General features: G+C 39.8%; 1 protein-coding gene across 1 annotated transcript in view; it reads right to left on the reverse strand.

Annotated features, from left to right (window-relative positions):
* LSAMP (limbic system associated membrane protein) overlaps positions 1 to 25,511 on the reverse strand; it is a 648,598-nt gene that overhangs the window by 192,307 nt on the left and 430,780 nt on the right. The window contains exon 3 of the mRNA XM_027105266.1: positions 24,938 to 25,063. Within this exon, the coding sequence (XP_026961067.1) occupies positions 24,938 to 25,063 (126 nt within the window). The remainder of the gene's footprint in view (positions 1 to 24,937; positions 25,064 to 25,511) is intronic.

A 25,511-nucleotide genomic window follows, 5' to 3' on the forward strand; every position in this document is an offset into this window, starting at 1 on the left:
GAATGCAGACTCTTAGAAAAAATGCAGATTGTTTTCCAGGTTTGAGTTCTGTTTTGAGAGTCTAAAAATTACAAGTTCAAGTCCCATAGTTTCCATACGGCAGAAGTTAGGACAAAAGAACTTTTCTTGTTTTGCTGTCCCCTCCCTGTGAAATGAACCTGGCCTTTGGAAATGACCAGCGGCAGCCCAGCATTGCAGCAGTGACAATAACAACCAGGAGAGTGACTTCCTGGATGTCACAGTGACTTCGCTCCCCAGATCACCTGTTCCCCTGGTGGCATATTCAGAAAAAAAAAAAAAAAATAGCAGTCAGTTTCAGGGCAAGTGGGAGGGACGAGGATGGAATTTCATAAGTCTGGAGACTTGTAAGGAGTGACTCTAAAGAGGAGAAAAGGATAGACTCACTACAGGCAAGAAGGGAATTATGATTGAAACAACCACTCCCCCCCAAGATCAACTTTATTTGGTTACCCAACTTGGGAAGTGGGTCATATCAGTTATAAAATTATGTAATTATAAAAGTATCAGGATCCTATGCCTCTTTCACAAGGCTTACTTTCTCTTAATATTGATGTAGTCCTTATCTGTAACTGATGTGTTGTGCTGTTGAATAATCATTAGAGGGGCCACATTTAACTGCTGGAAGGCAGTTCCATTTAGGCACAGAGTTAGGGATCTCTACATACCGGTAGTGGAATATCTCGGGGATTCGTATGGTTAAGAGAAAATAAGTCAACATAGAGTCACAAAGACTGAATCCTCTTTTTGAGAGGCTTGTTTTATATACTAGACTTTAAAGTGAGATTTGGCCAGAGTGACCCCACTCTTCCTTTAGCTTCACCTTGTGATCCTGAAGGGAACAACAGTCAAGTTTAGCTACTAAATCTTTGCATTCTACACTGACTGGGATTTGGTTAATAACAGGTATTTGAATGGAGATACTGGGGTGACAATGTACTAGAGAATGTCTTTTCCCCCACCCCTCCCTGAAACAGATGTAGCAAGTGTGATACAGGTATAAGTGAGAGTGTAGTTATCTGGGCATGGCATAATTCCCATTTTTCCAGAGACGGGTGCAAATAAAAGTTTACGTAAAGCATTCCCAGAAGCTTCCCTGTACTTGTGTACCTACAATCACTGGTCTTGCTGATTTAAGCTCATCAGCTTTTTCCACATAGAATTCATTAGAGGAATTTTCCATGATTTTAATAAAGAAAGGAGGCCATCTATTTTCTGTGTGATGCCACTATTATTCCTGTCAATAACCAGATAGTTAAGAATACACATGATCAATAGCTTGCCTCTCCAGAGCTTTGTTACATCGTCACCCCAAACTGCTTGTGAATGTTTGAGATTACTGCAGATCCCAGATAAGGGGGCCCTTGTCCCTTTTGTTTAATTTCGCATCCTTCCTCCCCTCAGTGTTCAGGACCTGGGTGACTGCTAGACACATGGTACAGGCTACTCAGGGAATATTTGTTGATGATGATGGTGATAATTATTCCATACCACAGACCATTATTACTTTCTCTGATTAAGAATCGCCGAACTCCTTAATTATTGGTTTTATGTTTTTGTTGTTAGTGAATTTAAGGAGCTACATATATTCCAGAGGGTGTTCAGAAGGTAGTTAGATAGTTTCAGGAACAGATTCAGACTCCCCCCGCCCCATCACCTATTTTTTTGGGGTGGGAGATTTGTCTCCCCTATTTATTTATTGATTCAACCATTTATTTCTATCAATATGGAATCATGGACATTTATTTTATATTTTGAGTTATAATCCAATATACTTTATTTTGTTGTTCAAATTGTTCTAACTTCCCCTATCACCTATTTAATGATCAGTGTTGTACTAGGTTTATAGAGGGGGAAAAAGTAATAAAATAGGAAGGTATGTTTTAGTTCACTTGACTTTACATGTTAATAATAGGGCAGTAGAGTTATTCAATGCAAAACTGAGAAAAGTAATACACATTACTACTGATCACCAATGACTTATCCCCAAGATCAAATTTTCCTTTAAATTAATGAGCATTAATTAGGAGCTGTTGGGGAAACCAGTATATTTTAATCAGTATATTTTATTTTTCCAAGAAGCATCAATGATTTGTCTCTGGGGACATACGAATAATTATCAGAGAAGGCTTAGCTTGAGACGTAATATATTAACAATCAGAACTGTGGATTGAATAAATACCTGAATTCCATTATGATTGCCAAACAACTGGTTAAAAGAGTACTGTAGAATATATTAGAATTTAAGCAAAACATTTGAAATATGTGGACTGGATAATGGTAAAGTGAATTCATAACTGATTGAAAACTTTTCCCAGAAAATTAATTAAAGGACTGATGTCAATTTGAGGAACTTAGAAAAGAACATGATAATCAAACTTACTGATTATAATCAGTTAAACAGATTAAAATAGCTAAACCACAGAATAACAGTAATAATAAGGATCACACTTTGAAATTTACTACATGTTAGGAATAGTTAGATGGTAGAATAATATCCAAAGGGTAAATATTCTGGAGTAACATATGCAGATAAACCCCCATCACTTTTTATTTCAAGCAAAGTCTTCGGGGGCCTGCTGTTTCGTTTAGACTTTTGTAACAAGAATTTTGAGATCATTGCCTTATTATAATATTTCAACAATAAAACAAATCTACTAAGGTTGCATGTAACAGGGATAAATGCAAAGTCTTTCCCTGACATTAAAAAACAATGATGTAAATTCAAGATGGGAAATAGAAGGCTCATTAGACTTGTGTGTGAAATCATTCAGGCGTTTTCTGTGTGACTGTGATCTCACAGCCACTGGTATGGCTTTGGGCAAAAAAAAAAATCCACCAAAGTCCTCATGAAACTCATGATAATTCATATAGGTTAAATTCATATAGTTTTTCCTTATCCTTTGTTCATTTCTCACTTTATTACAATTTTTTCAGGAAAGGTCATCTCCTCATCACCCCTTAGGCTCTTTTCAGTTTTCAAGAAAAATAAACCAGGTCTATTCAACCTCAAGTTAAGGATGGGTTGGATTACTGGTCAGAGTTATTCTCCAGACCTTCCTCCCCATCTCCCACACACAGAGAGAAAACCAAAGACAGGACTCCTGGCCTTTTTCCAGCAAGACAAAAGAGAAGTATGTCTGTTGGCAAGATCCCTGTGCAGGTTGGGGAGTGAGTGCCTCGCTGTGAGTCCTAGGAGTTATTTGTTATCTAGCCTAGTGGAACTCACACTCCAGTATGTATAGAAATCACAAGGAAAGCTTGTTAAAATGTAGATTCCTGGACCCTAATACTGGTGAGATTGTTTTGGTAGCTCTGAAGTGAGGCTTAGAATTCTACGTTAAAAAAAATATATAACCAAGTAGATTCAGTTTTGTGTTCATTCATTTGCTAATTAATTCAACATATATTTTTGAGCAGTAAATATTCCCTGGGCACCCTTCTAGGTTGTAGCAGTATCACCGAGGATAAGGCAGTGAACAAGATGGACAAAGTACATATCATCGTGGGACTTAATTCTACTGTGGGGCTACAGATTTTATTTTATTTTATTTTATTTTATTTTATTTTATTTTATTTTATTTTATTTTATTTTTTTAGCAGTACGCGGGCCTCTCACTGTTGTGGCCTCTCCCGTTGCGGAGCACAGGCTCCGGACGCGCAGGCTCAGCGGCCATGGCTCACGGGCCCAGCCGCTCCGCGGCATGTGGGATCTTCCCGGACCGGGGCACGAACCCGTGTCCCCTGCATCGGCAGGCGGACTCTCAACCACTGCACCACCAGGGAAGGCCCAGGGGCTACAGATTTTAAAATCTCATAAGTAAGCAAATGATGAACTTTCAGACAGTGACAGTGATAAAATAACATAAAATAGCGCAATGGCAAGACAGTAGCAGAGAGTGTGTGATATTTGAGCTAAGGTGATTAGAACAGCTTTCCTTACAATGCTGTATTTGAACTGAGGCCTTAAGATAAAAAGAAGCATGTGTGCATGTATGTGCACATATATGAGTCTGAGGCACAGGATGTTCAGCAAGTGCAAAGGCCCCAAGGTAGGAAGAAGCTTGGTGACCTTGAGTAATAGAAAGTAGGTCAGTGTGGCTAGAACAGGGTTTCTCAACAGTAGAACTATTGATATTTGAGCTAAATAATTCTTTGTTGTGTGGGGCTTTCCTGTGTACTGTAGGATTTCAGTAGCATCGCTGGCCTCTACCCACTAGATGCTGGTTATACCCACTCAGTTGTGACAACCAAAAGTGTCTCCAGACATTGTCAAGTGTCTCCTGGGAGGTAAAACCAGCCCTAGTTGAGAACCATTTTATGGTAGAGCTAGTGGGAGAAGGAGAATGGTACGAGATGGGGGTGATAAAGTAGAGAAAAGCTAAATCACGTAGGGCTATAATGATTGCTGGATCTAATTCCAAGAGATTATGGAAGTCATTGGAGAGTTTTAATTGGGATTGGGGGAGTTATATAGACAATTTATGTTTTTAAAAGGGCACTCTGATGCTAGGTGGGGAATAGAGGAGGTAGAAAGTGGAAACTAGGACTACTGAAGCAGTATAGCAGAGAAATGGTGGGATCGAAATAGATTTAGCAGTAAAGATTGTAAAAAGACATTGGATTCAGAAAGTGTATTGGAAGGAGCCCTAACAGGACTTTGGATGGCCGGTAGACCACACCTGGAGAAACAACAGTCTTGACCTTTGCTGCTCAAAATGAAATTCACAGACCAGCAGAATGGTCTGTACCTGGAAACTTAAATGTACCATCCCTGGCCCTACCTACCCCATACACGCTGAATCAGAATCTGCATTTTAGTAAGATCCCCCAGGCAATTGCTATGTATGTCAAAGTCTGAGAAACCAGCTCTAGGCTAGCTTCTCATTTTATTTATAAGAAAAGAGATGCTCTGACAGGGAGAGTGGTCTGTTCAAGTTCACAGAGAGAGCCAGGGGGCAGTCAGAACTAAAACCCACTTTTCCCATTTCCTGGTTCCGGGTTCTCCCTAGCAGTCTGCTCCATAGGATAATGTGTATATCCTGTTAGAGCCCTTCCTTAGCCAGAAATTGCAAGTTTGTCCCTTAATTCTCATAGGGCAAGAAAAAGTCACCCTTCAAAAAATAAAAGATTAAAATTCCTCCAGGGAGGAAGAACTAAAGACCCATGGTGACAATTTAGAGCAAAAAAGCGTTTAAAAACCAATTACCAAGCTGTGTTGCTGCCGCTCACAGGGCTGGCGTCTCTTCCCTGCTCTGAGTGTTAACATTGCAAATACAAAACAAATCCCTTGAAAAATGATGCCAGGATTGGAGTGTGGGCAGTGATGATGAAACTTTGAGATCAGCCCCTGCTCAGAGAGCTGCTTGGCTACGTATTCGGTGACAGGAATCTTCCGGATCACAGGCAGCAGGATTTGCAACTTGAACCATGTTCCTTTTCCCTCCATGTAAAGAGAGATCTTGGAAAACTGAGCATCAGTCTGTGTTCCCCTTGTCTTTATCATCATCCTCTTCTCTTGCTAGCCCAGACTTGCTGCTTTCTCATCCCCCAGGGAAATGGACCATTTGTCTAATTCTCTTCTCCTCAAAACCTAAAGTACAAAGTAGCTACTGTCCTTTTTGGCAGCTCCTGCAGAGCTAATATGCTGTGCTTATCCCAGTATGTGGGCCCCATGATATCATAAATTAGAGAGCCTGCTTTGCAGGATGAGCTTGAGGCGAAAGAAGGATAAGAAAAGTAATTCAAGTCCTCAAGGCCGCCTTTCATTTGACAATATACCGATCTCTATCTCTAAGCCTTGGGAGCGCTAGGGCAGCCCTGACTCCTTCGAAGCCGAAGCCTGGGAGTGATTAGGTAAACTACTTCTGGGGAGAGGGTTTTCCGATTTCCTGGAGTTAGCGGGTTTATAAAGAGCAGATAAACCAACCGCTGTATGAACACGGAGGTCGGTGGGCAGGGAGATGACTACGGGCTCATATGGGAAGGAGGACAAAGCTGAGTGCCTTTTTAGGGCTGGATGTGAAAGCACTCCTCTCTGTAGGGGTCTGGCCCCCGAAGCACACAGCTTCTGTCATTGCACAGCTGTCATCTGCCATTAGGAGGTTCCTGACAGGGACATGTGGTGTTCTCCAGTGCATCTCCCCAGCATGCGAAGCCAGGCAGTGATGCAGGTGTGTGTGTGTGTGTGTGTGTGTGTGTGTGTGTGTGTGTGTGTGTGTGTGTGCTGGGAAGAGACAACAAAGAAAAAAGAAGACAGATTAAATAACAGTTCTGAACACTCAGATATTTACACAGTATAGACAGTAGGATTTGAGCCACATTTTCCATTCTGTTATTAGGGTCTGTGGGTAAGTCATTTTATGCCTCTGGTTTTCATTTTCCTTCTCCACCCATTGAAAATAGCAGAAACCTATGATTTGTAGACTTTTTTGTAAGTGCCAGGCCCCATACTAGAGCACATTGTAAGAGCCACCTCTCTCAAACTTCACAATAACCCAATTATACAGGAACTATTCTTTTTTTTTTTTGGCAGATGAAGACACTGAGGCTTGAGAAGGTTAAGTAAATTTCCTCCACAAGCCTCAGACAGGAGGCGATGGAGCCAGGATTCCACCCCAGGCTGTGCGACTCTGGATTCCTCAGGCATCAGCACGATGCCTCCTCAATGATGATGCCCAGCTCATCCCGTGTCTAGGGGTCAGCTGAGGCACGAGTGGGAAAACACACTGTACTCCAAAAGCTGCACCAATGTTGGCCACAGTTATTTAAAGAATTCGGCATTAACGTATTTACTCATTGAGTACTTGCTGAGAATCTGGTTCTATTCTACAAAGTGCAGTTAGTTATCCCATATGGAGAAGGGGAGTGAGAAAAGAAGCTCTTGGCTCTTCCCTCAAGTCACTTACATTTTATCAAGTGTTGGGAAGGAAAATAGTGTTATCCATATACCAGGTTTATGACACCAGAAATCAAGGACCTTCCACACGCTCACCAAGTGGAACTAAAACAAAACAACTGCTTACCTTATCCCTGTTCTAGTGGAGGTCACTGCCAGTAAGTTCTAGTACCAAAGAGCATTTCAAAGGTAGCTCTTAATAGTAACCAGGAGACCTACTTCTATCTCTCATCCTATCTCTCTCCAGGAAATTTCAAGGCAAATACCTGAAATCAGTATTTTAATTCTGAAAGAGTTAGGCTGTATTCCCAAAGCTGTGGTTTAACAGACATAGTCTAGGCACTACATCATAATAAATGATGGTTTATCTAGTGTTCATCACATGGAAATGTTACTACTAGCAGGTGTTTCTGTCCTTCAGTGGTACAATGATAATTGACGTTCACAATTACCCCAAGGCAGTTTAAGCTCCTAAAGTGCTTTGCAGATCATAAAAAGAAGAAAGAAAAGAAAAAAGGGAAGAAAAAAAGCAAGTTTCCATTGGCATATTTTTGCATTATATTTTATCATAATAAAATTCTTTGAATATTAGTAACCAGTAACAAAACGTGATGATATCATGGATCAAAGCACCTCCATTCCCTGTTATGTAAAAACAAGTAATTCTGTATAGACATAAGCTTAGTATCTTTTTCTTTCCCCAAAGCTCAAGCCAATTTCATATAACTGCATGCCTGGCTATGAACTACTCTACGAGTTCACTCCATGCATTAGTGTCCTATTACTGCTATAACAGATTGCAACAAATTTAGTGCCTTAAAGCAATAAGCTAGTTCTCGAGGTAAGAAATCCCAAATGGGTCTCACTGGGCTTAAAATCAAAATGTCAGCAGAGCTAACTTTCTTCAGGAGCTTTTAGGGCAGAATCTGTGTCCTTGCCTTTTCTAGCTCCTAGAAGCTGTCTGCATTCCTTGGCTTGTGGCCCCTTCCTCTATCTTCATGCCAGCAGTGTAGCATCTCCAAATCTCTCTCTGACTACAACCCCTGCGTTTGTCATCACATCTTTCTCACTCTGATCCTCCTGCTTCCCTCTGATTACCTCTGATTGGACCCACACAGATAATTGGGAATAATCTCTGCAGCTCAAGATTGTAACTTAATCACATCCGCAAAGTTCCTTTTGCCAAGTAAGATAACATATTCACAGGTTCTGGAGATTAGAATATAATTATGGGGGGGCACTATTCTGTCTACCACACTCCCCTTAACAATAACTCATTCACAATGTTTTCCTTCTCTATTGTTTCTCTTTGGCTTTGAATATTTCGAAGCAGTAGCCTCTTATTGTACATGATGGGTAGGGTGATCCCAAAATGAAAATTACCAAAGTTCATTAATATTGAAGGAAGCAAGTTCATATAGAATCTCTACTAGTATTTGACCAACTAGGTCAAAGCCAGCAAGAAAGGGGCAAAGTGGACACTGTTCGCTGAATCATGCATGGCCTACTAGCCCTTATACTCCCCAAATGGGAGTTACTTAGACTTCTATTTCTTAAACTTTTCACTTAAAGATTAGAACAGCTTGAAGTTGGACTATAAAAGGAAGAAAGAAAATGATGGAGAATATTTTCCTGGTGCCAGACAGTGGAGAACACAAGAGGAGACTAGGAAGGAGAACTGAGGAGGCAGAAAGCCATGGATGCCATCTGACAGGCCTTTTGAATGTGCAGCTTTGGCTGCCTGCCCACTGCACCATGCACCCTACATCCCTCTGTGCATTGCTAGAGTAAAAGGAAAGCACATTCTTGGAAAAAATATCCCCATGTATCCAGAGAATAAGGGAAAGTCATAATTAAGGTTATGGGAGAGACAGTAGCCAAGGGGATAGTGGAGGTTACAGCTGTTGTGGACAAAATGTTCAGACGGAAAGGAAGTTTACACAGGTTGAGCCAGATGGGGTTTCTGTTTCTCAGCTGGTAGACAAATGTCCTCTCTGCTAACCTTCCGCCCTAAACTCACACTGGCCACTTGCCTCTGAATTATGTTGCATATATATATATTTTTTACCTCAAATTTGGGTGTTTCATGACTCTTGCTATTTGCAAAACCATTAGGGTTTAAATAGAACACCTGAAAGATCCATTATAAGCAATGTTTAAAGGAAAAAGATCCATCATTTCAAGGCCAGGTAAAACATAGAAGAAGTCCTCTATGGCTAAAGCACTGGGGCAAAGGAAAGATGAAGATGTGTCACTGTTAGCTGGGTTGTTTTTCTTGGTTCTTTTCTTTTTTCTTTCTTTATTTTTATTATTATTATTTATTTATTTATTTATTTTTCTGCAGTACACGGGCCTCTCACTGCTGTGGCCTCTCGCGTTGCGGAGCACAGGCTCCGGAAGCACAGGCTCAGCGGCCATGGCTCACGGGCCCAGCCGCTCCGCGGCACGTGGGATCCTCCCGGACCGGGGCACGAACCCATGTCCCCTGCATCGGCAGGCGGACTCTCAACCACTGTGCCACCAGGGAAGCCCTATTTTTATTATTTTTTTAACATCTTTATTGGAGTATAATTGCTTTACAATGGTGTGTTAGTTTCTGCTTTATAACGAAGTGAATCAGCTATACATATACATATATCCCCATATCCCCTCCCTCTTGCGTCTCCCTCCCACCCCTCTAGGTGGTCACAAAGCACCGTTTCTTGGTTCTTCATACAGGCATGGTCACTTGTGAATTGGTGACCATGTGTGACCAAAGGCAGCAATGTGTGCCTCTGCACACAAATCACACCTTTTTCAATTAGAAATTTTAATGGTACAACAATAATAGCAACTTTCTTTATTAAGAGCTTAACAGGCCAGGTACTATGGGAAGTGCCTCATGAACATTATCTCTTTAATTCCCACGATAACGAGAAAGTCAGATTATCCCATTTTGTAGGTCATCACATGGCTTAAGGAAATCATTTTGCCATGATCACACAGTCAGCAAATCATGTCTAAGACTCAAACCCAGGTTAGCCTCCTTTCCAATTTTCTCCTCTTAGCAACAATGCATATTTCCTTTATGTTTTTCTATAAAGGCCTTTGTCTTCATAGGTAAACTCAGAGAATTATGCAGTATGTAAACTCTCTTCTCTTCAGATTACTTGATAATAAAGGCAAAGTCTAATTACATTTAATTTGAATATGGCAATACTTGGAGATTCCCATACTTTTTTTTGTGTGTGTGTGCGGTACGTGGGCCTCTCACCACTGCGGCCTCTCCCGCCGCGGAGCACAGGCTCCGGACGCGCAGGCCCAGCAGCCACGGCCCACGGGCCCAGACGCTCCACGGCATGCGGGATCCTCCTGGACCGGGGCACGAACCCGCGCCCTCTGCACCGGCAGGCGGACTCCCAACCACTGCACCACCAGGGAAGCCCCCGGAGATTCCTGTACTTTGCCTTTCAAAAGTCATTTAGGTTTGTAACACTTGAATTTCATCATTCTTTTTATTTTTTCTCTGCAAAGCAGATTGTAGTGGGTTGAATGGTGGCTGCCAAAAGATATGTCCAAGTCCTAACTCCCAGAACTAGTGAGTGTGACCTTATTTGGGAAAAGGATCTTTGTAGAGATATTTAAGGATCTCAAGATGAGATCATCCTGGATTTGGGGTGGAATCTAAATCCAATGACTGGTGCTCTATAAGAGAAAAGAAAGGGAGACTTGAGACACCCAGATACAGAGACACAGAAGAAAAGGCCATGTGAGGACACAGACAGAGATTGGAACTATGCTGCCACAAGCCAAGGAAGGCCAGAAGCAACCAGAAGCTGGAAGAGGCCAGGAAGGATCCTCCCCTAGTGCCTTCAGAGGGAGTGTGGCCCTGCTGACACCTCGATTTTGGACTTCTGAACAGTGAGAGAATAAAGCCACCATGTGTGCGGTAACAGAGTTATACCTGTGTATACTTAATACACAGGTATATTTTGATGATGCAGATATCAAGATAGTTTGGCAAACATAATGAAGGGAAATTGTGTGATTTGTGACTACAACTGAGTCTTAGGAATGCAGCTTTGTGCCTTAGTTTCTTACTGCTGTAAACTGAGAAATCACAAGGTATGGGAATACTTATTTCTAAAAACCTAAAAGGTCCGATAATATCAAATTCATACAAATAACATAAGCAAGTCATGTGTATATATATATGTATATATATGTATAAGCAAATGTATGTAATATGAATAATGTAAATATACATAAAATCTTTGGATCACCTGTTTATGTTTGATTGGTTTCTTATGAAAGGCCAACTGGGAGAAAAATTCATTTAGAGAATCTATTAATATCTGGTAGATTTTTCTCTGTCCCTGATCAAAGCCAGGAATGCCCCTTGGCAATGGTCTCAGGTCCAATTCTTAATTCATATGTTATTGCCTATTGAGCTCTGGGCTTGAGCTGGGAATTGGTTCTGAAAATTCATGGAATCATTCATGAGTGACTGGCCAGTATCTCCTATAAAAATTAGCAATTACAAATGCTGAATACCTTGGACGTGACTGGCATGGGGTAGACATTCCATCATTAACAGGAGTAGTTGAAGCTAGTGAGGTTATTATTAGTGTTGGTGATAGCAGTAGTAATAAAAGTAGTGGTAATGGTACATGTGGTGAGAAAAGACCTAAATTATTTTTTTTGTTTGTCCAAATCTCATGGAACTCTCTCATTTAAGATAGAAGCACCAAAGAAAGAGAACCAGCTCTGTATCTTGGTGTCTCAGTGGATACTGAGAATCTGTTCCAACCCAGAAAGGTACCACCTTAGGCAGCTGAGAGTTTAATAAATGGATTATCTGGATCTGATAAAAGAACTCCGAGCCTGTAACCACAAGAAGACACTATTTAGGATCAGGTCAGAAGCAAGATGGGGTGCTGACAAGCTGCCACGGTAGCAGCCCTTTATAAGTCCTCCAGTCACCAGTTACCCACCCTTACACAGCAAGATAGAATAAGGTTGTGAGTTACTGCTGCTGCCGGACACTTCCTTGGTAGAGCCACACTGTGGACAAGAAACAGACCTGAGTGAAGATTCACATGCTTTCCTAAAGGCTTAGCAACATTGCACACTAGCCTCAGCAGAGCCCCTGATCCACTCTGACACCCAGCAGCTGAGTCAGCCTGCTGCGGAGACCTTAGAGTGCTTAAAGGTTCCTGGGGAGTTATCTCCTCTAGTGACCGTCAGGAACAGAACTGCCAAGGGCAGAAGTTACAGCTACTTACACATGTGTAAAACAAATTTTCCTTCCAGCCTGGCCTGGGTGTGTTACAGGAATAACCTAATGGGACATGCTTTGAGTCTCCTACTGGTTCTTTGGCATTATGGAGAAGACATAATGGTGTTTCCTCTATTGACAGGACATTTGGTCTCAGGGAAGAGAGTAAGCAACAGAGTTCTATTGCCATTCCCATTTGGTCTCTGGATTATGGCTGCATATCCTGAGTTTAAGAGAGGATTTATCTCCAGGATATATCCAGTCCTAAAGAACGTGAGGATAGAGCCATTGCAAGTCTGTGACACAGGAGCTCAGAGAAAGACAGATGAGCCAGGAGTCCAGGTGGTCAGCATCATGAGATCAGACACTATATGCTATGGACTGAACTGTGTTCCCCCGCAAATTCATATGCTGAAGCCCTAACCCCTGATGTGACAAAATTTGGATATGGGGCCTTTGGGAGGTAATTAGGTTTGCATAAGGTCATGAGGGTGGAGCCCTCATGGTGGGATTAGTGCCCTTATAGGAAGTTACACCAGAGAGTTTGCTTGCTCCTTCTCTCTCCATTGTGCACACACCAGAAAGGGGTCTGGTGGGCACACAGCAAGATGCCAGCTGACTACAAGCCAAGAAGAGAGTTCTAACCAGAGCTTGACCATGCTGCTCCCTGGTCATGGACTTCTTGCTTCCAGAACTGTGAGAAAATAAATATCTGTTATTTAAGGTCCCCAGTCTATGGTATTTTTTTTTAATGGCAGCCCAAGCTGAATAATATACTACAGTGACAGTTAAAAAAAATAAGTGGGCTTACTTAATTATTTTAAATAAGTGGGCTTACAGAAGTCATTGCAGGGGCAGCAAGTATAGTTACCACAATTAATTACTTTCTGTGAAAATAAAAGATGTCTACCTCTTCTCTCTTCAAGGAACAAGGGAATCTACCTATCTTCTCGCAGACAGCTCCTAAAGTAAGCTGTCTAAATTCCAGAGTTACCCAAAGAATTGCCCATGTCTGTGTCCACACCAAATGACACTAAGCTATGAGCAGCCAAGTCCTCAATACCATGTGTTATATTTGGACTGCCTTTTGTTCTAGGGTGAAATTTTGGAATTTATAGTTTGTTGCAATTTAAAGCAATTTTCTCATGGCTTTATTTATTTATTGGAATAGTGAGAATTTTTAAAAATACAAAATATCTATTGGATTGCCTCATGAAGAACTAACTTTCTGTACTATTTTCCCATCTGCCTTTCAAATCCCTCATTCCCTGATCTGGATCTGTCTTTCCATGGCCAAAACAGCATAAAGCCTCAGTGATCAGGCCAAAAAATTTTTTCAAAAAAGACTGATGTCGGGCTTCCCTGGTGGCACAGTGGTTGAGAGTCCGCCTGCCGATGCAGGGGACACAGGTTCATGCCCCAGTCCGGGAAGATCCCACATGCCGCGGAGCGGCTGGGCCCGTGAGCCATGGCCGCTGAACCTGTGCATCCGGAGCCTGTGCTCCGCAACGGGAGAGGCCACAGCAGTGAGAGGCCTGCGTACTGCAAAAAAAAAAAAAAAAAAAAAAAAGACTGATGTCATTCAAAGACTGACATTTCAGTTTTTATTACTAGAATACCTTGAAGAATTAGATCTGATTTGCATTGATATTTGCCAACTGAATTATTAAAGTCCTTTTTTTCCTTTTCTCTTCCCCTCATCAGATTTTAACACTTTAGTCAACAGCAGACAACGTCACAATTTAACAATCATCTGACTTAACAGAGCCTCCTGGGCTTTTGAATTGTTGACCAACTTGAGAAAAATACCTGATTTGATGCATAAAATGAGGGTGATGACACATAAAGGAAATGGCAAGGGTTTTTTTGTTTTGGGGTTTTTTTTTTTTTGGTAAAAGAGTATGCTTCTCACATATGTTTCTTTTTTTCTTTTTTTTTTTCGGTACGCGGGCCTCTCACTGTCGTGGCCTCTCCCGTTGCGGAGCACAGGCTCCGGACGCGCAGGCTCAGCGGCCACGGCTCACGGGCCCAGCCGCTCCGCGGCATGTGGGATCTTCCCGGACCGGGGCACGAACCCGCGTCCCCTGCATCGGCAGGCGGACTCTCAACCACTGCGCCACCAGGGAAGCCCTCACATATGTTTCTTAAGTGACATGGAATAACTTCATTGACATGTCTTTTCTGGGCAGTGTGACCCCATTTGAGTAACCTACTGAGGTTTTTATGTTTTATTGGAATTAACTGTAGCCTCAATGTGCTGGGAGACTTGAAAATGAACACATATACCTAGAGAAGGATGAGGATTTCAGAAGTATGTGCATATTTGAAGTGATACGTTAGCCTCAAATATCATTAGACTATAGATGGAAAAAGACAAAGTGGGAATTTCTGTACAGTTGTTACTTCTAAACCTCTTCATCTAAAATGACAGAAATACGAGCCATAGAAATGTGATAGTGCATTTATATATCAAATAGTTTTAAACACACCACACACACACACGCACACCAGGTCATCACAATGTTTCCTATTGATTTCATAGAATCTCAAATATTCCTATACTCGTGTTTGGTAAAAATAGCATACAATCCTATCTCAAAAAGATGTCTTTTCTTTATATCCTTTATAAGGCAGGGGTTGTATAAGTTTATGAAACAACAGAATCATCTGGCCGACTTGTTAAATTACAAACCCTTGGGCCCCACTCCTAGAGTTTCTTATTCATGTAGGTCTGGCTTGGGGTTTGATAATGATAATTTACATTTCTAACAAGTTCTTAGGTGATGTTAATGCTGCTGGTTTGGGGACCGCACTCTGAGAAGCACTTCTCTGGTTTTAGTACTTATTTTGGTCAAATGGAGTGCTTCATAGCCTTGCAGTCAGTTCTTTCTACTATCTAACCAAAATGACTACTGTAATTTAAGTCTATATTTTGTTTTGTAGAATCTAAGATAATAGTAACAGCAAGCAGCCCTTGAATAATGCGTTATCATTAATAAATCACTTTCATGTACACTATCTCACTTGAGACAACACAGGAATCCTGGTAGGTGAGCAGGTATTATTTTATTCATATTTTCCAAGTGAAAAGTAGAGAGCTTAAAGGACTTACCCCAAACTCCTAAAAAGTGAATGGTGAAGAGCAGAGAAGAGCAGAGACTTGAACCCAGGCTCTAAATTCTGCATTCTTCTACCAAGTCACTCTTTCTCTTAATCCCTTACAGTTGTCAGAGAGCTTTACACTATTCAAGCTACTTTCATGTTCATTATCTCATTTGATCCTTCAAAGCAACAGCATGAGGCAGGCAGGGCACCATACTATTGTCTGCATTTTGTAGATAAAGCCATTACAAAACATGATAAGAAAAGTGGCTACTGTCATTCAGACAGTATTTCTTCATGCACTAAGCTAAAATTTTCCTGCAATATTTAGCAGCAGCATCTGATGTAGGCAAAGCATTGGACGGTTCTCCTTTCCAAGTCATATTCAATGGCCCAGTAACTCCATCCCCATCGCTACACCGGTTTTTTGTTTGTTTTCTTGGTAGGAATACATTTGGAGGGAATGCACATGGGGATAAAGTTTAGGATTACTAGTTAGTAAGGAAAGTGGGCAACATTCTTAAATTTCTAGACCTCAAATATTGAAGAAAACAGCTTTCTCTGCATACAAAGAATTTCACCTCTAGTCTAGGGCTTCTCAAAGTTTAATGTGCATACAAACCACCCAGGGATCTTGATAAAATGCAGATTTTGATTCAGTGGGACCGGAGTGAGGCCCAATATTCTGCATTTCTATAAAGCTACAAGGTGATGCCAATTCTGTTGATCATGGTCCAACCTTGATAGACAAGAGTCAGTCCTATTTCTCAAAGCCATAATTACTTTTACTATTCTCGAAACCATCTCTGAATCTCTCGAGTGAAACAGAGAAATTAAATTATAAAACACTGTAACAATATGTGGTGAATACTATGTACATTGTGGGACTTCCCTAGGTGTTCCTCTGTGCTAGGCTATTTATAACATCCCAGTATCTTCCAATCTATTTTGATCTCAAGATCCAGGATGATGCCAAAAATGTGGTCCATGGACCAGCAGAGCCAACATTACCTGGATGTTTGTTAGAAAGGCAGAATTTCAGGCCCCATCCCGCTGAATCAGAATTCATATTTTAACAAGATTCTCCAGATGATTTTCCAGTACAATAAAGTCAGAGAATCACTCCTTCAGATTTTTTTGCCCTCCTGTGCTTACAGAGTCATCATTATGCTCATGTTGCTGGTCCTCTGACTCACTGGGAGTATCTAATGCTACAGAATCCCCTAATTCAGCAAGAGATAATTTAAGTGTGGGGTGAGGCAGGGAATCTGTATTTTTAAAAACTTTTGCCTCGAGGTAATCCTAATGATTGGCCAGATGTAGAAATCGAATAGTGAAGATGAAAATTATGCCACAGGTGGCTACAGCCAGAAGGGATGGTTTATAGGGAATCGTAGGAGATGTTATAAAACTTACAGCTCGGCAATGGAGGTTCCTTTTACAGATTGACTCAACCTGTGAACTGTTCTCTACTACCAAAACCAGGGTGGGCCTGAACTTCTGCCACTCAACCCCTAACCCTCATTGTAGCACTAATTCATCGGTGTGACAGTGCTGAGAGCTTTGTTACCACATATTAAAAAAAACATTTCCCAGATACAGAAATCTGCACTAGGCATTTTACAATGTGTCTTACAGAAAGACAATGTCCTATATATTTGAGATATATAAGATACAGTAAAGAAAAACTATAGTTATGAAGACTCTGTTCTTAAAGTCTAAACTTTAAACAGATTCTAACAGAGTTTGACATTTAGCTAGAATAAGTAATTCATTTATTCATTCAATAAATTTTTACTGAGCGCTTCCTCTGTGCTAGGTGCTATAATGGGACAAAGAACGTGTAGGTGTCTGCTCTGCTTTCATGAGGAAAATAGTAAAAACATAAACTTTTAAGAGAATTACTGAGTGTGACAACTGCTGAGAAGAATAATTTCTGATAATAAATTAGTGATAAAGAGAATGTCAAAGGATTTGATACAAAAATATGAAGATTTCAGAGAATTCTCTGTAGCCCAGTGGATAATGATGAAAGTCCCACAGAAGGAAACCAGCACATCAGGGCAACAAAGAAGAAACAGATCTGAACAGGACCTGGAGAGCTTTCCTGAAATTTCTGAAACCTTCTCAGTAAGAGATTAATGAAACTATTCGTTGGATAGCCTTAGTTATATAATTCTTATTGTGTCATTTGCAGTTTGCTTTCTATTCATTCGTGCTTTAATTACTTGTCAATGTGTATTTAGTTTCCACTTCCTGATGTAAGTTATTTCTCAACAATACTATTTTTATAAAGCCCTTAATTGAACAACTCATGGTTGATTGATTGATTCAGCACTTATATGCCAAGCAACATGCTAAGAATATACACATAAGTAGGACATATAAGTTTCTGTACTTTTATGGATCTTATAATCTAGAGATTGCACATAATTAAAATGCAATTTTACTACTTCTATTATATGGCTTCCTGTAGGGAGTGTTGTCTTGAAGGCCTCAAAAGAAAAAGTTATACTGGCAAAATGATGATATTGGTGAGATATGAAATCATGCTTCAAGAAGAAAACCAGGATGTGTGAAGGCCCCAAAGCTAGTGGACAAGGCATATTCTTGAAATATAAGTAGTATAATCTACCTACTGCCTAAAGTTGAATGATTAGGGGTTTAGGGATAGGAAAATAGGTTGAATGAAGGGTTCTGCCATGCTTAGTTTGAACTTTATCCCAAAGACAATAGGAAATTGGGAAATCAAGCAGGAAAATTAACTCAACCATTTTAAAATTTAGAAACAGTATTTTTGTAGTAGGGGTAAATACCTAGTAGCAAGAGGTCCAACTGGAAAACTGGAGAAATTGTTGGTCATTTTTTGGTATCACTGTACACAAATTTTATTTTAAAAATATCATTGTAATTTACAACCTATCGGGCTCTCTACAGCTACAGTTAATAAAGTATTAGCTGTTACATAGCCAGACTCTGGGAAAACTGTCCTCTAGGAGAAGAAGCATGGACACACAAGTAAGTCACACCAGAAAATTTCTCCCTAACAAGATGTTTTTCTCATGCCCTTTTGAAAGATGAACACTTCAAGTGAGTATATTGAAATGTGACACAATATAAGATGTGACATTTTAAGACTAGCCTTGGTGAGAGCATTTAAAAAGTCTCCCTGGTTGCTGTGTTAGAATGAATAAAGATGGCATGGAAGTTGTTTTCAATAAAATTATCAGTCACCCCCAAACTTTCACTATGGAAATCTGACATATGGATAAAAAATAATTAAAACAGATATTGAAAATAAGAATATCAATAATAGCTAACACTGTGCTAAGGACTTCACCTACATGTTCTCTTTTAATTCTCATGATAACCTTTGGCAAAGATTTATCTTTAGACCTATTTTAAAATTAGAAAACACAGACTATTTGGAATAACGGAAAAAATATTTGAAGTCATGAGACGCTGAGAGATGCGGACACTATTTCTGTTCTCCTAGGCCACGTGCAAAGTTTGTGATTAAGCTATTGCCACCACTCCCCCCAATTCCACGCAAGCTTCCAAAATGTCCTGAAGCGCTCAAATCCAAGCTAGCTCCCCAAGGACAAATCTAGGATGGTTCATTTCTCTTCAGGAAGAGTTTTCTGGGGATCTGATGACACATCCGGGAGGAGCAAGAGTGAGGTGCTGGTGGTACAAGGGCATCTGTACAACACTCATCAAAATGGCCAGCACATCTGGTTGTGGAAATCCTCCCATGGCTTAAAGATTGTCAGTGTCAGTTATTGTTAGTCTCTTAAGGATTTTTAAGGTTTGGAGGCCAGCAATCATGCAGTTAAATTCTGTAGTCTTCATTTTCTAAATTACCCATTTGATTTAATGACAAGGTTATTACTGAAAAAGAGTTTGTATTTACTTGATTAGGCTATTATGGAATTATATGCATGGGAAAAGAATATGTTCCTGACCTAAATTTAAGATATTCACACACAAAAATAACTGTCTATATACCTGCTACACTGGTATACACTACATTGTATATTTAAAACCAACATACAAGTAAGGTTCTGAAAAGAAAATAGAGCAAGATTTTTCTTTATTTTTCTGTTCTTTGAAAAGGGAAACCAAGAATATTAAAAAGTAAAAGAGGAGCTTCCCTGGTGGCGCAGTGGTTAAGAACCCGCCCGCCGATGCAGGGGACACGGGTTCAAGCCCTGGACCAGGAAGATCCCACATGCCGCGGAGCAACTAAACCCGTGAGCCACCACTACTGAGCCTGTGCTCTAGAGCCCGCGAGCCACAACTACTGAAGCCCGCGTACCTAGAGCCGGTGCTCCGCAACAAGAGAAGCCACCGCAATGAGAAGCTCACGCACTGCAATGAAGAGTAGCCCCCGCTTGCCGCAACTAGAGAAAGCCCGTGCTCAGCAACAAAGACCCAATGCAGCCAAAAATAAATAAATAAAATAAATATATTTTTTAAAAATCTATAAAATTTTTTTTAAAAAAATCTATTAAAATAATCTAAAAAAAAAAAAGTAACCAAATACTAACATCATGGTGTCACATAAAGATGCTGGCCTGGATTCTTCAATGCATTATTATGTATACTCTTTCTCTGCCTAGGATATTTTCCCTCCCCTGTTTTCTTGGCCTGGTTCTATTCATCCTTGAAGTCTCAGCATAAGCTCCCCTGAGGGGAGCTTTGCTTGCCTTGCAGATTTTGCTAGATGGCCTTGTTTTATGGTCTTATTGAAAGCTACAATTTTCCTTTATACTGTATAAATCTAATTAAGTAGTTATTCATGCAAGTATTAGTTTAATACTCTGCTTTCTTGTTGAACTATAAGTTCCATCTGTGCAGGGACCATGTCTGAGTAGTATTCTATTGTATATTTATGCCACATCTTCTTTATCCATTCATCTCTTGATGGCCACTTAGGTTGATTCCATATCTTGGTAATTATAAATAATGTTGCTATGAATACTGTGGTGCATGTATCTTTTCAAGTTAGTGTGTGTGTGGTTTTTTTAATAGAAAATATTTCTTACATGAGCTTTCTATACGGGTTGTTGATGTCCAATCTGGCTTCTGGCTTGGACAAGAGAATTGTACAGTGCCTGCTAAGTTGTTCTCAGGCTAAGGGGCTCAGTTCTCAGTGTGCCTGTTGAGCGTTTCAGGTATAGAAAGTCACTGAGGATGTAAAAACCTTTGTAGAAATGAAATGCACAGAAACTCTAACCATGAACAATCCTGACACCACATGAGGCACACTTGAGAAAGGGACTTTCTTTGGAATGTGAGAAGAAACAAAGTTAAATGAAGATGGGAGCAGCATTGCTCACGGAAGGGAGATCAAACACTCCATAGAAAATACATGTTACGGTGCAATTGCCCTCTGGGAGTTACAGGATTATGAAAGTCTAACTTAATTAAGGGAGAAAATAGGTCACATTTAACAACCACATACATGACACATCATTTTGATCATATAGAAAAACTGAAGAGGAGAGAAAAATTAAGAAATCAGAAATACAAGAGAGGCAACCATGGAATGCAGCAATCTCTTCTCCTCCATCTATGTCAGGTGTATGTTTTGATTTTGTATATATAAAAAATTCACCATTCTTCTAACTTCCCTCTCTAAAAACACTCGCAGTATACTTAAAAAAGAAATTTCAGGTGTGAAAAGAAAGAGAAACAAAATGACCCAATGAAAATTTTTTTTAAAAAACTGAATTAAGAGGTAATAAATATTCTTCTCATAAAAATATACCTTGCACCTACTTTCCTTTCTCCCCCTTGTGTTATCAAATGACAGGTAATCAGGTACTTGTGAAACCTGCATGAAATCTTCCCAGTTTCAGGGCTCAAAGTCCCTGTGAGGTCGAGCTAATTACAGGTACATTTCTTCTGCAAGGCAGTCACACTCTGTACTGTTGAAGGCACAATTAATAATTGAACAAAGCGAGCTGGGGTTTTTTGCTCATATGGCTAAGGGTTGCAGTAGCTTTGCTGTCACACAGGGAGCAGAGCCTCTTCATTGGGTGTCTCCATGAAAGGCTTAGCATTATAGGCTGAAAAGGATCACCCCCTGTTTCCAAATTTTGAAAAGAATAAAAAACACACATAAAACAAAAAATCCTGGTTTCCTGTATAGCAGTAAAGGCAGATTCTCTCTCCTGTCCTCAGGAATATGATTATGATCAGGTGGTTATTTAGGTCGATGTGAAAGAGATGAAAGAGTAGGCTTGGGAATTAATACCTGTTGTAGACAGAATTGGAGTCTGCCCTTGAGTCTGTGAATGCAGCAGGGAACTAGTTTTGTATGCGCCAGAATAGAATTTGACCCATAGAGAGGGCCTAGATAGAGGATTATAGAAGAATAAAGTTCTTTCCCTTGAGATGTCTTTAGGAATTTAATGGGGGATATCCCCAAAGGCCCATGGAGTCATAGATGAGTGCAGAAAATCCTTGACCTATGCCCCAAGCCATACTCTTGAGCAGGGGTCTGTAAACTATTCTGTAAAGGGCCAGGTAGAAAATATTTTAGGCTTTAGGGGCTAAGCCATATCTGTTGCAACTAGACTCTGCTGTTTTATTAAAAAAACAAAAAACAAAAAACATCCATAGACAATGTGTAACTGAATAAGCATGGTTTTGTTTCATTAAAAGTTTATTTATGGGCACTGAAATTTGAATGTCATATTTTTTTGCATGTTAAATAATAGAATTCTTTTGATTTTTTTCTAACCACTTAAAAATTGCTCTAAGCTTGCAGGTGGTAAAAATGTGAGGCAGGTTGGATTTGGCCCAGGGACTAGTTTTCTGATCCCTAGGCTGACTATTGGGAATCCCTGTGTGTACACCAAGTTTTCTAGTTGATTTTGAAGTCCCTAGTGTTCTCTGACTGTATGTAAATGCTGCCTTTATTGTGAAAGATCTAGCTTGTCCTTTGGTCTTTTGATAACTTGAAACATCATGGATAACCAGGTTATTCAGGGTTCAAACCATATGTTTACTATCGTGAAAAAGTCTACTAGAGTTAGCTATGAAGATCTAAACTCCTAGAACAAGCCTGGGAAACTCTGGTTTGATCTCATTACTTTACTAAACTGAGGGGATAAAAAAGAAACTCCGGTTTGATCTCATTACTTTACTAAACTGAGGGGATAAAAAGGAATATATCTTTAGGTTCAGATCACCAATAGCATTTTTCCCTGAAAATAAAAAACCCAAAACTGTTTACTAGTCAATAGTACACCAAAAGAATAAAGGATTTTTATTAATGCAGTTCTTTCTTGATTATAACTTGAATATAATCTACCTTCCTTCCTTCTTCCATTCTTTTATCTCCACTTATTCCATAAAAAATTGAGATTATAAGTAATAGATGTATATAAAGATTTAAATTAATTACAAAAGGTGAGACAATATGAAAATAATGGTAAGAAAACAAGATGAAAGCAAGAGTGTGTCTGTATATGGATTTGATATCATAAAACTCCACATAGTTTATTTAAAATCCACTTCATTAATGTGTAATTTATATATGATTTCCTCTATTCTTTCACAGACCAGTCATAAATTTGGCTCTAAGTTTGGTAACAGTCAATACGATGAAGGACTCATGATTATTTGTAAAAACTCACTGGGTTCATTTTAAAAAACAAACCATTGCTTAGAGAAAGGACAGTAGAAACATTGAAAACAAAGAGGAGCTTTCTCAAAGTGTCCTTTCGGAGGAAACTATGTCGTACAATTAACCATCTCTCAAAAACAACATTGCAGAAAATGCAATGATTTTAGAGGATATCTTTTATAACAGTGGTCCCCAACCTTTCTGGCACCAGGGAGCAGTTTCATGGAAGACAATTCTTCCACAGACTGGGCAGGGGGTGGGGGAGAGTGGGGACAATGGTTCAGATGGTAATGTGAGCAATGGGGAGCAGCAAATTAAACTTCGCTCACTGGCCCACCACTCACCTCCCGCCGTGTGGGCTGGTTCCTAACAGGCCACGGGCCAGTCGCAGTCTGCGGCCCAGTGGTTCGGGACCCCTGTTTTGTAACATCCTTAAATATGTGCCCAAAACTTTTATACCAAATAGTCATTTAGTAAAAGCACTTCTACATGGGAAAGGTCTAGGTGTTGTGGTATTGAGGGTTAATATAATTCCATTCAAGGAGAATGTGCTCTGGAGGTTTAATTTAATCCAGGGGAAATGTATATGATATCTAGATAATATATTATCTGATATTCACACTTCAGATAAGCCTGCATATGTATTTTTTTCCAAGTGAGGTTTAAGATGGGAATGAGAGGATATGAGTTGAGGTTGATCCCCCAAATAAGTGCTTCATTTATTGCTTTTATATATTATCAATAAATGACACGCTGTATGCATTAACAATAGAATGAGTTTTGAGTGACATTGTCTTAAGAAAATAGAAGCCTCTAATAAGAATAGCTACCTAAATAAAGGACCATTCCATAGGTTAGTCCAAACTTCACCTGATAAATTAATTTGAGGGCTAATATGAAAGGGAGGCCCATATTCTCACACCACAAAATACAAAATATTTAAAGATGCTACAACCAAACACTACCCTGGCCGGGCCTTTTAGAAGTATCTCGGGATAGCTCCCATTGCCTATCTAGCTTTGCACAACAATTTTTCATGGTGTTCATTTCAGAATTAATATGTTAAAAACGAGATGTCTAGATTTTATACGAGAAAACTTTAAAAGAATATCAGATATAAATCAGTTAAATGTTGGGGGTTAGCTACCAAAATAAATGACATTTTATAAGAATAATTGATCCATAGTTCCTCTTTCTGGAAAAACGAAATAGCAGGCCTCATTCTACAAATACTGTCATTCGCAAAGGCGTGGTTTTGCATATAAGAAAGTTTCATCTGTCGAGTAGGGGAGGATGCATGCAGTTAATACTAAATAATTTGGTAAAGTATTTAAATGAAGCTCAAAAGGCAGCAGAACCTCAGAACCAGTTATAGTGGGAGGAGGAGGGGAGAATGCAGAAGACTTTCCTGAGAAATGATTTTCTGACTTTTACTGAATTAGCATCCATAGCTGGGGATCCATAATGAGCTCATGAAGTTTAGTCCATGCCTGGTGCCCCTCCACAGAGCCAGATGCTAAGGATAGGATATTAGAAGTCACAAACAATTGTGTATTATCCCTAAAAGATTTCATCACAAGGTGCTACATATAAGGAAACTGTATTTAAAAGCAAAGCAAAACAAAAAAACATACAAAGAGCTATGGAAATTTAATCCATACAAAATATTGCTCCAAGGCATTCAGGCACCAACCTGGCATATATTTCAGACATAATACTAAGTCATTTAATGCATTTAATGCTTCTATATTTGTTGCCTTGAGGAAGTGTTCTATTGGAAATGAAATATACCATATATAAATCATCAAATATATATATATATTTTCCCCCCCAAGGTTGTAGACTTTATAGAGATGGATACATTAGCCAAGACCAGAGATGACCCTAAACAAGTCCTATGTCACTATTGTAATAGTGTTTTAATAACAATATACATGCTTGCCTTTTGGATCCAATGGAATCACAGAAACATGAGGATATTCTAAATAGCGTATGACATCTGGGGGACTGGTAGGTTACTTACCAGTTGGTGTAAGGTGTCTCCAGGTGATAACAGGTTCAGGACGGCCATTGGCCATGCAGACCAGGGTCACGTTGCTGCCCTCATTCACAGTGACATCCGAGGAAATGTTGGAGATCTTTGGTGGAACTGTAAAGACAAAAGCAAACGGAATATGTAAGCATGTCAGTATAAGCAGGTTTCCAGTACTGGTCCATGCAACAGGAAGTGGCAAATTCAAGCGAAGTGCTTTTCTGACTTAAACCATTTGAATTTTTGTATTAAGAAGTCTGGGTGCTTTTGGATATCCTTACAGACTTAGTGAGCAGATGAAAAGCGTGGTTCTTACTATAAGGTGAGAATCTCTCCACTATGGTCAAGTGCTGTAGGAAGTATGCAGAGTAACATAATGAAGATGTCTTAGCTCTTTTCTGATTACAATGGACCTTATTTGGTTATTAGAGAACATGCACACTTATACACATTAAGAATAAATTTTCTTATCACTAAATATTACCGACATTTATGTTCTTATGTGTATAAAATGATTATAGCCCACTATTTACTCCAAATGTCAGGAAAAGAAAAGCAGTGCTAT

This window comes from Aethalodelphis obliquidens, unplaced genomic scaffold (genome assembly GCF_003676395.1).
Source record: "Aethalodelphis obliquidens isolate GAN/ISIS:26980383/991018 unplaced genomic scaffold, ASM367639v1 scaffold1, whole genome shotgun sequence".
NCBI lineage: Eukaryota > Metazoa > Chordata > Mammalia > Artiodactyla > Delphinidae > Aethalodelphis > Aethalodelphis obliquidens.